This window comes from Neomonachus schauinslandi, chromosome 3 (genome assembly GCF_002201575.2).
Source record: "Neomonachus schauinslandi chromosome 3, ASM220157v2, whole genome shotgun sequence".
Lineage (NCBI taxonomy): Eukaryota > Metazoa > Chordata > Mammalia > Carnivora > Phocidae > Neomonachus > Neomonachus schauinslandi.
The window spans coordinates 150,006,114-150,018,974 of record NC_058405.1 but is presented as its reverse complement, the minus strand read 5'-3'; the positions used below and the strand labels follow the sequence as shown (position 1 = coordinate 150,018,974).

The 12,861-nt window shown below is 40.4% G+C and overlaps 1 protein-coding gene across 3 annotated transcripts in view; it reads right to left on the bottom strand.

The window, feature by feature from the left end:
- Positions 1 to 11,311, bottom strand: part of GLS (glutaminase) — a 98,298-nt gene extending 86,987 nt beyond the window's left edge. For all 3 annotated transcript variants that reach the window (XM_021703084.1, XM_021703085.1, XR_002481081.1), the window contains exon 1: positions 10,684 to 11,311. In XM_021703084.1, the coding sequence (XP_021558759.1) occupies positions 10,684 to 11,078 (395 nt within the window). In that variant the 5' untranslated portion in view covers positions 11,079 to 11,311. The remainder of the gene's footprint in view (positions 1 to 10,683) is intronic.
- Positions 11,312 to 12,861: the final 1,550 nt, after the last annotated feature.

The window sequence follows — 12,861 nt, the reverse complement described above, 5'->3', positions numbered from 1 at the left end:
ATGAAAGGAGGAAAATGAAAAGCAAGCCTTTACTAAGAACTGCAAAATGAGAAGAAAAAAATTGATATCAACTATATTGTCCTATCTTTGTTAAATAAGATTTCATATTACCTGACTTCTCTAAACTATAAACCTTCAAGACTGGTGTATTACCTTCCTTAATTTTTTTTTCTTTTTTTTGCAGGGGGCAACTCCATGTAACTCGAATGCATAGTATAGTACAGTAAACCTATCAGATAATCAGAAACTTTTTTCCCCAACTAGGTTTAAAAAAAAAAAAGTCCACTAACAGAATACAAAAGAAAGCTTTGGTATTTTTACTTACATTGTCATTTTAAAACAATGATCTTTTAAAAACAAAAATGGAGTTGTTTTTAAATCAGTTTATCATTTTGAATTTAAAGTAATCTGATTGATAGTAATAGTTGTCCACCAACACCAGCAAATTAGCAGATTAAACCAGCTGAGACTCACAGATACGGAGAACAGTAGTGGTTCCCAGAGGGGAAAGGGGTTGGGCAGTGGGGACCAAATTGGGTGAAAGGGATCAAGAGGTACAAACTTATTTATTTTATAAAATAAGCTATGAGGATGTAACTTACAGCATGGGGAACACCATCAATAATATTGCGTCAACTTTGTATGGTGACAGATGGTAACTAGACTGATTGTGATTAGTTCCCAATTCATACAAATGTGGAATCTCTATGTTGTACACATGGAACCCATATAATATGGTATGTCAATTATACTTCCATAAAAATTAATTAATTAAATAAACCTATGGGGTTGAGAGTTCAACTGATGCGGGCTGACCACGTATAAGTCTGACAGTCTGACAAGGTGATGATTTCTGCTTATTCTCCAAATCATTTTGCCCCAAGGCTAATTATTGGTGGAATTTAAAAACAAAACCTTACATATTTTAAGGCTTTACTGTTAAGAAAGGATCTCCTGCTATCTTAAAACCCTATGTGCTAAAGTAAGTTTACAGATAAAGACTCTGGTCTCAAAGCCAAGCAACATGTCTAATGTCACACAATTCTTAAGTGGATGGACCAGACTTAGTCCTGGAAAGCTGGTCTTTGGTTTCTAGCCCTGGATACTTCCCAGTATACCACACCAACTACGCTCAGTTATTAGCCCTTCATTTTAGAAGGAATACCTGGAGTTTATTCAGAATAATGAAAAATACGACTCCTTACATACCGAAGAATTTCTAACCAAAATGTTAATAGGGGAATTACTTACGTTAGATACTTAAACTGTTGTTCGACCTTGTTAAAAATGCATCCTGTACAAAGTGAGGATGAGATTGTATTAAAATAGGGCTGCTATTCTGATTGGACTTTACTGAAATTTACTCAAGAGCATGCCAAAGTAAGAAGCACCAAAGTCATCTTTATGTGAGGAAGTGAGCAGGCTGTCCGTATCAGTTGATGGCAATTTGTCCACATGTACAACTTTAGAAGTCTAACAGGGAGGGGGGGTTGGGTGGGGGGCAGTCTCCTGGTCTCTGAGGGGAGGACAAGGACCTGGGCAGATCAAGTCCCTGATGTCCAACTCTATTAGTCCTTCCAACCACCTATTCCTTCAGTCAAGTATCTTTAATAAATCACTCTAGTTGTAAAAATACAGATATTATGTGAATTGATATTTTAATCACTTTAATACCATTCTAGAAATGATGTCTTTGAAATAACTAAAATATGTAAGTAGAAGTTAATGTAAGGCAGACTTCAGCTCCGAAATGGAAGGTGCTATATTCTAAGGGAATGAACTCCAGTCAAGGAAGTATTCAAGCAGACATGAGTAACAATTTTCAGGGAGTATAACAGAAGAGGAAAAAACATCAGCTGGGGAGATTTTTTTTTTAAATTTATTCATTGGGGACAGGGAGGGATAGCGAGAGGGAGAAGCAGACTCCCCGCCGAACAGGGATCCCAGAACCCTGGGATCATGACCTGAGCCGAAGGCAGACATTTAACCGACTGAGCCACCCAGGCGCCCTGGGAGATGGGTTTTTAAGGTGTCCTCCAATCCTGTACCTAAGAAAGTAATCAATTCGGTACAGTATTTTATTAATCTAATAGTGGATGAAAAAACAAAGTAAGTCCTAATATTGTATGAATTTTAGTCATTTAGTTAGGCCATTTAGTATATGTGGCCAACTTTTAAATATATAAAATGAGGTAGAATTAGATGTTTTTAAAGTCCCTTCCAATTCTAATTCTCAGTTTTTAAGCTGCTAAAATAGATGTCCTCCTAAATTCCTATACTAAAGACTATAAACTCACTCAGGAGATATAAATACACATACACACACACACACACGATCTATATTCACACATTTTATACAAAAGCCTAATTATCTGAATTCTTTTAAAAAAGAGAGAGTACTTTATGTCACTAAACTGTAAACTTAAAAATGCTTAAGATAAAAAATTTTTATGTTACATGCATTTTATTGGAAAAATTTTTTTAAAAGCTAAAGTGAATTAGGTATGAAGGTGAGAATAAGAGAAAATAGCCAAAGTGGAGACATAAAGAACAGGAACAAGATGTAGCAGCTGACACAAGATACAAAAATCCACAAAGGAACAAACTCATTCAAAGTAGAACCAGTCAGAATATGAGAGAACACATTACACAACTAAATACAGTTTAATGCTGGGGCCACCAACAGCAAACTATAGCAGTGCCCCCTGTTTTTGTACGTAGTTTTATTGCAAGATAGCCATGCCTATTCATTTACCTACTGTTCATGACAGTTTTGCTAGTAACAGCTAATTTGAATAGTACTAACACAGACCAGATAGCATGCAAAGCCAAGAATATGTACTATTTGGCCCTTCGGAGAAAAAGTTTACCAACACTTGCCTGAGAGTATACTATAGCCATGCTACCTCCCTTATGGTAAAACCTAAGTTGGAACAAGAAATGTTAAACTCTACTCATCATAACTTTTTACTGTAGCAAAACATATGCAACATTTTCTAAGGAGACTTACACCAAGAATAGTTTAGAAATAAAAAAGCCTGATGTTTGCGAATAGTGAATACAATGGGGATAATGCTGATAAGAGCTGTACAAATCCACTCATGATCTTTTTTATTAACTTTTTAATGTAATGTAGGTACTTCCTGTTATATGTACCAGAAACAGGATATTAGGTTAGCTGACTAAGACAGCAAAGTAGAGATTTACAATTTTAAAATTTAACAGATGTGGTTCTTCTAATTACAGAAGTTATATATGCAGTTGACCCTTGAACAACATGGGTTTTAACTATGTGGGTCCACTTATATGTGGATTTTTAAATAAATACAGTACAGTACTGTAAATATATTTTCTTCTCCTTATGATTTTAATAAATCTTTTCTCTTGCTTACTTTACTATAATATAGCATATAATACATAAAACATAATAAAATATGTATTAATTGACTGTTTATGTTATTGGTAAGGCTTCCAGTCCATAGTAGGCTATTAGTGGTTAAGTTCTGGAGAAATCAGGGGATTTCTGACTGTGAGGGGAGGCTGGCACCCCTAACTTCTACATTATTCAAGGGTCAACTGTACTCATAATGAGCAATCTTAATAACTCAAAAGAAGCAGGAAAAACATGCCCATTCTCACAAACTACCACTGCTGATACCATTTCAGTTTATTTTCCTCAGATACTTTTTCTAAGCTTTTTTTTTTTTAAAGCTTAAGGATCACTTAAGTAATACTGCGTAGAAAATTTTATATTCTAACTTCTGGCTTACCATTTTCTTATACACCAAAAGTAACTGTATACATTTTAAATGACTGAATAAGAGACTCTAATAGGGATGTATATATCGTCATTTACTTAACCATTCCATTAATGTTGAACACAAGTTTTTCTCCATTCTTCTCTAGTATGCATAATACTATGTCAAAAATATTAGTGAATACATCTTTCTACAACTCAGCCTAGATTCCTAAAAATGTATGAATATATTTAAAGTTTCATACAGTTTAAAAACTGTTCTTAAAAAGTTTGTACTCTTAAGAACTCCCACCGAGAATCCTAAGTGCCTATGTCACTCAGAATACCCTCATGAAGATAACAATTTAAAAATCTTTTTTAGGGGTGCCTGGGTGGCTCAGTTGGTTAACTATCTGCCTTCGGCTCAGGTCAGGATCCCAGAGTCCTGGGATAGAGGCCCGCATTGGGCTCCCTGCTCAGTGGGGAGTCTGCTTCTCCCTCTCCCTCTGCCCCACCCCCTGCTTGTGCTCTCTCAAATAAATAAATAAAATATTTTTTTAAAAAAATATTTTTAAGGGCACCTGAGTGGCTCAGTAGGTTGAGCATCTGCCTTCAGCTCAGGTCATGATTTCCGGGTCCTGAGATCGAGCCCCACAGAGGGCTCCCTGTTCAGCAGGGAGTCTGCTTCTCCCTCTCCCCTGTCCCTCCCCCCAGGTTGTTCTCTTTCTCTCTCAAAGGAATAAATAAAATCTTTTTTAGGAGCACCATGGCGCACACTTGGTTAAGTATTTCGGCTCTTGGTTTTCACTCAGGTCGTGATGTCAGGGTCATTAGATCAAGCCCCGTGTGGAGCCCTCATCGGGATCCACACTCAGTGCAGAATCTGCTTGAGATTCTCTCTTCCCCTCCCCCCTCTATAATAAATAAATCTAAAAAAAAACAAAAAAAAACTTTAGAGGTCTGTAATGGAAATTAGAAGGCAAAAATATATATGCAAATCCTGAAAGTTATCAACTTATTGTCCATTATGCAATATCAATAGCTCCATGTTTTAAAATTAGTACTTTCACTATAAATGTTTCTTTAGAAATCAGTAAGCAATGTTACATACCAACCAGAGAATACTTCCCAAAGGAAGCCAAAATGACACATTAACACGCTCATACTACATTGTACGTGGCCAGAAAAATCACCAAGTACAATAATTAGTCATATGTACCATGTCTCATAACCAAAAAATTTTTATTTCATTTTTTTTAAGATTTTATTTATTTATTTGACAGAGAGAGAGAGCACAAGCAGGGGGAGAGGTAGAGGGAGAAGCAGACTCCCCACTGAGCAGGGAGCCCGAGGCAGGGCTCGATCCCTGGACTCTGGGATCACGACCCGAGCCAAAGGCAGACGCTCAACCGACTGAGCCACCCAGGCACTCCCCCCAAAATTTTATACCTGAGTAGATCCCCGGATAAAGTCATAGTGTCTACCTAAAAGCTCTCACTTAGAGATATCAACAATTAGTAACTATTCTTACAAATATATCTGTTCACTCAATTAAGCATTCCTCTTACTAGCAAATGACTTAAAAGGTGAAAAGGCAGACAGACAACTCCTTGATTTATACAGGATTTAAAGACTGAGCTCCTCAAAGAATGCAAAGCCTACAATCAGACTTTTAGTTTCTACAGCCATAATTTTTCTTCACTTCATAATCACAAGGAAGTAGTATATCTTTTTTACTTATTTCAAATAATCTTTTAAAACTCAAACTCACAAATGTTTTCAACAAAGTTCTCTTCAAGATTACACTTAGCTTTTTCAGACTAAAATAGTGTCCCTCTTACCCATTACTTTTCCCTACCTACTGCCTCATAAAAAAAATTGAATTCAATTTGGTAGTCATTTCCTGAGTTAGTTGATTTTGAGTAGGCAGACTTCTTTGTAAACAGTAAAGCCTGATAAGAAGCTAAAACTCAAAGAAACTAAAGTTCGAGATCTAATTCATGCTCTTTCAGTGAACTTCATCTAAAAATTAATAAGCAGTATGTAGTTTGTTAATTACAAATTACCACAGTTATATCCATGACTAAATAGATGCATGTGGTTTAATATAAGTATCAGACAGCAAATAATGTTATGGTGTATGTTATGACTGGTCATTAAAAGAATAACTAAAACTCATGGATTAACTGTAATCTAGAAAAACATTTTTAATAGAGAAAATCACAAATAAAATCAGAGGGGTTCACCAAAATCCCCCAATTAAATATACTTTCAATCTTGATTTTAAGTGAATTGTAAACATGTTCACTTTTACAAATTAAAAGCAAATGCATTATTAAAGGATGACAGAATTTGTCACCTATTTCAGAGAGGTTCTTTCACTTTAAAATGATCTATATCTGCCAAATACTGTCTCAACTTCATTATCAATACTGTTGTATAGGCCCAATTGAGCATTTGCTGAAATGCATAGGCATTTAATCTTACTTTGAGATTTAATTCTTACAGCATTATGATTCAATGATTCTTTGCCCCTCACTTTCCATTTAATAAATATTAACTACCAAAATAAGTTACACAATCCGAAGCTAGCTAAAAATATTTGTTTGCTCTTTCACTTTATATATACATGTGTGTATATATATATATATTTATTTATTTATTTATTTTTTAAGATTTTATTTATTTTGAGAGAGAAGTCACATTCATTGGGAGGGGGGGGGAGAGCCTTGATCCCAGGACCCTGAGATCATGACCTGAGCCGGAAGACAGACACTTACCAACTGAGCCACCCAAGTGCCCCTTAATACATATATATATATATTTTTTTTTAAGATTTTTTATTGATTTATTTGACAGAGAGAGAGAGACAGCGAGAGAGGGAATATAAGCAGGGGGAGTGGGAGAGGGAGAAGCAGGCTTCCTGCCGAGCAGGGAGCCCGATGCGGGGCTCGATCCCAGGACCCTGTTCACTCAATTTTCTCGGCAGCCGCTTAACCGACTGAGCCACCCAGGCACCCCAATATATTTTTAACTATATGCACATTTAATTTAAAATATATTTTTAATGCCATGACTTCATGCAGATGAGCAAACATTCAATTACTAAGTGCATCACGAGTATGCAGTTTTTGACAGATACTACCAAACCACCCTCCAAAATAGCTGAACTAATTTATACTTCCACTAGCAGCGTAAGAGTTCCTATTCCCCTAACCCTCTACATCACTTGATTTAACTTAACATCTGCCGATCTGATAGGGGAAAAATGATCTCCTTGTTTTAATGGAATACTGTTTCCTGTATTGTCAATATTGTACCCTGTATGAATTACCTGCTTATTAAAGAACATACATGTGCTGATATTTTCCCAGCCTAGTCCTTCTCTGTTATACCTTTTTCCTTCCTAATTAAACAATAAAATGTCCAAACAAAAGGTTAACAAAAATGTGCCTCATCCCCACCTGCTAGCCTTTTTCAGGGACTCTTCATTAAGACAGGATACCCACTTCTGAGCTTTACAGAAATGAAGCATGGTATGCTTGATGGAGAACAGTGTGATAAAATGTCCATGCTGGGCAAGCATTTGGCATTAAGGTTGATCAAGAATACTGAATGCTGCAGCACGGTCTGTGATTTTGATATAATGCTCACTCCCAGCCTGTACTGGTATTCTGGAAGGAGAGTGGTAGTTTGAAATTAAAACTCTATAATTAATCTCAGAACAGTATGCAAAATAGATTGAAATGGGACAGAAGAATGAATATGGGGGCACAGATTTTAAATTTGGGTCATCAAATATGTAGAGATAAATGTGAGAAAAGAGTGTGGATGAGAGATGAAATATTACCATGAGAGTCAAAGCTGAGAAAAGACATATGCTGTTGAGAAGGCAGACAAGTGGGAAAGAAGCAAAGGCTTTAGCCTCAGGGTTTACTCAATGAGCAAATCCAAAAAGGAGCCAGGAAAGCAAAGAGAACAATTTAAAAAATTAAGAGAGCCAAGCCAAGTGGTTTTCAAAATGATGAAATGATAGCAACAAAAATTAAGTACACTACAGTCAAAACTGGGCAAAGATCATTACATTTCCTATAAGATATTTAAGATAGTAATAAAATCTTAAGCTAAATCAAGAATCTAGACCGGACTGTAGTTGGTTGAAGGAGATGGTATAGCCTAGGATGACACTAGTTCAAAGAATTTGACTACGGAAATAAGATAAGTAGGTTAACTTGCTTATATCCCACCTCTTTCCAGAAAATAATACGGTAAGGTTAATAAAATATAGTCAGACCAAGTAAAGTAGGAAAAGGAAATATCTCAGCCCTGTTAATTAATAAAATTGCTATGGTTATTAAATTCACTCTGAGCTTACTGGTAAACAGGCCAAAAAGATAAACAGTGCAAATTAAATAGTTTCATATAAAAAGTACAATAATTTCTCAAGAGAAATTTTTTCTGGAAACTAAGAAACCAAAAGAAAATTCTCATGTGCGAGCCTAAAATTCAAAGGTCAATGTCCTTGTCATGTTTTACAATAAATGAAGCAACTTCCTTATTTAATAAAGTTATGTAGTATTTAACACATATCAAATATTGTCCTAAGCCTTTTACAAAATGTCAACTCATTTAATTTTCACATGGTTATTTCTTTTAATAATCCCCCATAAAACCTGGCAGAGTCCTGAGTGTTGGCATCCAGATGGCTTACTGACTGAGGGATGAACTATGCTTTGGAAGCTGAGCATTAGAAAGGGATAACAGGATCAACTGGAAGCTTACCTCCCAGAATGAGAGAAATGTTTATCACATAAAGGCAAAATGGAGGGAGTCAAAGGAGGAAAGCTACATTTGGAAACCAGATCATTCAGGAAATCGAATCTTTAGTATGATTCAAAAATTTTTTGGCAATCTTGAGGCCAGTGCTCTTCAACTTTATATTTGGATTGGAGGCAGCTGAGGTTCACTCTTTAAATCCTTGATTGAAAGCTCTCAGGATGATCATATACTTGGATTGCTCCTGAGCCAGTCTAGCTATTACTCCAAACTTCGGTGGCAGAAAAATAAACTCCTTTGAACTAAGGTAAACAAGATTATCTTATTGGTCATTCAAACTCTCGGGGCATCTGAGCAAATATTCTTGAAGGATTCCCTCTCTAAACCGGTTTTCTTTGGTGGTTAGGATATAGTACAGGACAATTTTTATGTATCGTTGTCAGTAAGTATTAGCCAAAGTGTTTCAAAGTTAAGGCTAAGAGATAATTTCTTATTCTGAAGACAAAGAAGCTAGAAAGGTCTGAGCTCAATTTCCTATCTGACAAAAAGGAAAAAAAGAGGGACACTAAAGCCACTGAAGAGACACAGACTGAAAGACATTTTCAATAGAAAGCTGCTCCCATCCTATAGCCTTTAAGGACAACTTTTAAATGCTAGCAATTGCATTTTGCAATTCTGTAACTCTGGGCTCAGGTATTTAAATTAGTTCCAGGTCTGGTAAACCAGATGATAAGGTACAAGAGAGTACCAGATGAGATTAAGCACACACATGCTAGTCCCTAAAAAACATGAGAGAGGTAGAAATTTAACAGAAGTCTAGCTTTTTAGACCCTGAAGGGATTTAAATCATCTAACTAAAGATGTTAAATGACCTGCCTATGGTCCTAACTCTACTTTGTGGCACAAAACCATTATCACAGAATACCACAAATTTTGCCCATCACCAAGTGTGTTTTTTTTAAGTAACATTTTTCAGTCTGGGAAAACTTCAGCTTGGAATGTTTTAGGAAGGTGCCAACTTCAATTACAGGAAACGTTAAGCAGGCCTGAGATTGAAAATATAAAAATCAAACGACACTTTCAGTTTGACTTAAGGTGATCTGAGGCTGGAGACAGTAACATAAGCCACGGGGAGGCAAAAGAGGTCGCATAATGTCAGTAAAATGTCAGCAAAGTAGTAAAGTATAAAGAAAGCATACAGAAATATTTTTACCCACATTGGGAAAACCAAGTTTGGGTCCATTTATATTACACAAAATATCTAAGAAACTGCCTCACATATTGTGTAAGAAAAAACGATTTCGTTTTAAGTCAAAACTGTGTGGCATAGATGACTTAACATTCTATCACTATTTAAGTCACAAAAGCTACATAACTCGGATTTTTCATAGTGTTTTACCAGTCACATTTCATCTTGGCTATTTTGATTTTGATTTTTAAAAATTCGCCCATCTCATGAAAGACATCAGACAGACCAAAGCTGGTCCCCCCTGCAAACAGGTAGTCTTGTACTGCGTGCCCCATCTCGGCCACATGACTCTTTTCCTCCTAATCTCGTTTCGAAAACATTATTTCCGGTGCCCCAGATGGCTTCACACCACGCCTCAAAGAGCCACTCCAGAAATACTAAGAATATTCCGCCACGCTAGGTTTCTAAAGAGATGGTGGCAGAGATCGAAGGAGGGCTGGCTTAGAGAGGAAACCGAGCCTGAAAAGCGACGAGTCAGGAGTCGGGAAGGCACAGGGTATGCTCAACACCCGACTCCTAAATGTCACTCGGTGGAGATGTTCATGTGGCATCACCCACGGAGAGCTGGGCAGGCGGCCAGGTGCTGCAGCCAGGGAGCGGAGCACACGGCGCGGGCCAGGCAGCCGCAGTTCCCGGGCGGGGGACCAGGCCGGCCCCTCCGGCCCCTCCGCGGCTCCTCCCGGGCGGCCCGCGCCGGGGGCGGGGAAGGGAAGTGGGGGCCTAGCGGAGGGGCGCCGGCAGGGAAAAGGCGCGGGCGGGGCGGGACCTAATCACATGGCGCAGACTGCGCAGGCCGCCCGGCATCTCTTTCTTTCTCTTTCTCGAACCTCCGCTCCCATCCCGCCCCACCGCAGGCCCCTCCCGGGCCCGCGCTCGGGCCCCACGCAGGGGGAGGGCTCCTCCGCCTAGCGGAGACACTCACTTTTCGCCTGAGGCCACCAGCTCCTTGCCCTCACTGTTGCCGAACGCGTCAGTCTCCCCGGAGCCGTCCTTGGGGCCGGGAGCCGACGGGGCCGCGGGCGGCGACGCCCCGGGTTGCTGCTGCTGCTGCTGCGGGCCCCCCTTGCCCAGCTCCTGCAGAATCTCCGAAGGGGAGCTAGACAGTCCCCGCGCGAGGGGCCCCGCCGGCCGGCCGCCCCCGCCCCACCACGGGTAGAGTCGCGCGGCGGCCGCTGGGCCCGCGGCCCCCTGTCCCCCGCCTTGGGGACGCCGGCACTGTGTGGCGAGGGGCTGTGCCCGCCTCAGAGCCGCGCAGGTGGCGGCGGGAGGCCGCAGGAGCAGGTCCCGCAGCATCGCCGAGCCTAGCAGTCGCATCATGCCGCTGGGTCTGTCAGCACCCGCTCGAAAGGGGAGGATGCTCGGGGAGTGGGCTGCCGCTCTCCTCCGGTAACGCGGTCTCCGGTGGGACGCCGAGAGGGCAAAAGAGGACAGGAGCAGCGACGTGGGTGTGGTTTCGGTTCCGGCTCTCGCAGCTTCTGCTGCGACACCGAGGTTACCCGCTACCGCTTCTCCTCACGCCGCGGAGGACTCTGCACTGAGGCTGAGGCGCAGGGGAGGGCCGGAGACATTCCGCGCTCACCCTCTCGGGGGCGGGAGGACGCTCGCGTCCTACCCCCTTTTCCCCACTCCGATTGGCTCATATCCTCGACCTCTCTCCTGATTGGTGACTGGAGCAGTCAAATTTCTCTCCGCGCCGGGTGCGCGAAGAGTCGGGCGGGGGAGTGGCGGGCAGGCGGGTGGGGAGGGGAACCAAACTGACGTGTGAGGCGTGGGAGCCAGGCCGGGCTCTAGCTTAGTCCTTTCCCTCTCGCTTTGCCAACCGCGAGGCTGCGCTAGTTGGGAACTGGGGACTCAGGGGTCTCGACATTTACGAAACGGATTGGCTCCTGGACTCTGGGGCTTCGAACCCGTTGGGGAGACTGACGGGCAAGAGCCCCTGCAGCCGAGTGGCCAGCAGTCGGCCGGGTTGGCCGGAGCTGGCGTCTGCCTGGGCCGTCAGAAGTCGGCTGGTCCAAGCTTGCAGTTGGCCCAGGCTATCCGGTAAGGGCGTGAGGCGACACCTCTGGAAGCCGCGGTCCAGAGAAGGCAGCCCCGGATGAGCCTCGTCTCCCTCCCAAATGTTACATTTACTTGAAACTTTCCATGGTTGGCCACTACCCAGATGTGAAGTGTTTTGGAAAAAATGAGCAAAATCCTTTCAGCTATGCGACTTAGCCATTTGGAGGGTTGGAGATCTGGCTCGGGTGAAGAGAGGGAGAAATTCCAGAATACGACTGCTTTCCTTTTAAAAAATTATTTTTTTAATGTACACTGATATCTCAAAAATATTTTTGGACAGCAGTGATTCCCTTAACACTAGTTTGCTGGAAAGCAAAATTTTGGATACTTTTCTATTTTAAAAGCTGCTTCATCATTTTAAAATAGGTGCATCCGAATACTGGTTCTTTAAATGGTTTCAGCTTAGTATCACTCTATCCATTTATCCTTTTGGACCTGTGGAAAAAGAGCCAAGATTCTGATAAACTCTTGAGTTTTTCTCTGAGACTACCTATGCACTGCACAACATGACAAAAGGGTTTTAGAAGATTTCTCGAAACAATTACGCTTAAATGCATAGATCCACAAAAGTTAATGGGATAATTTTTAAGAAACAGTATGTATGTCAGGTACATCATTAACTGATCACCAGATTTAGTAATCTAATGGGTCTTAAAATATAGTACTAGGTTAATAGGAAATCTGGCTGTACCTAAAGGTTATGTGACCTTTGACATGTCAGAGTCTTGCCATGTTTAAATTTTTTCTGTCTGCTATTTAACCGGAAGAACCTGGAAAAAGCTATCATGTGTAAATCACTTAATTGCCTTAAAAAAAAGTTAAGACAATTGCAAATTATTTATAGATCTTTTATTACTACTTAATGTTACCTGTCACTAAAATTTGAAGAGTCAAAATAATAATATATTCAGGAAAAGGAATATCAACTTTTGGAGGAAAGGTAACAAATACTAGCCCTGCCTAACCTTTCCAGTCTGACTTACCAAACGCATAAACCTGAATGCTGTATGACCTCTTAGGTATAACTGGTTATCAGTTTTGA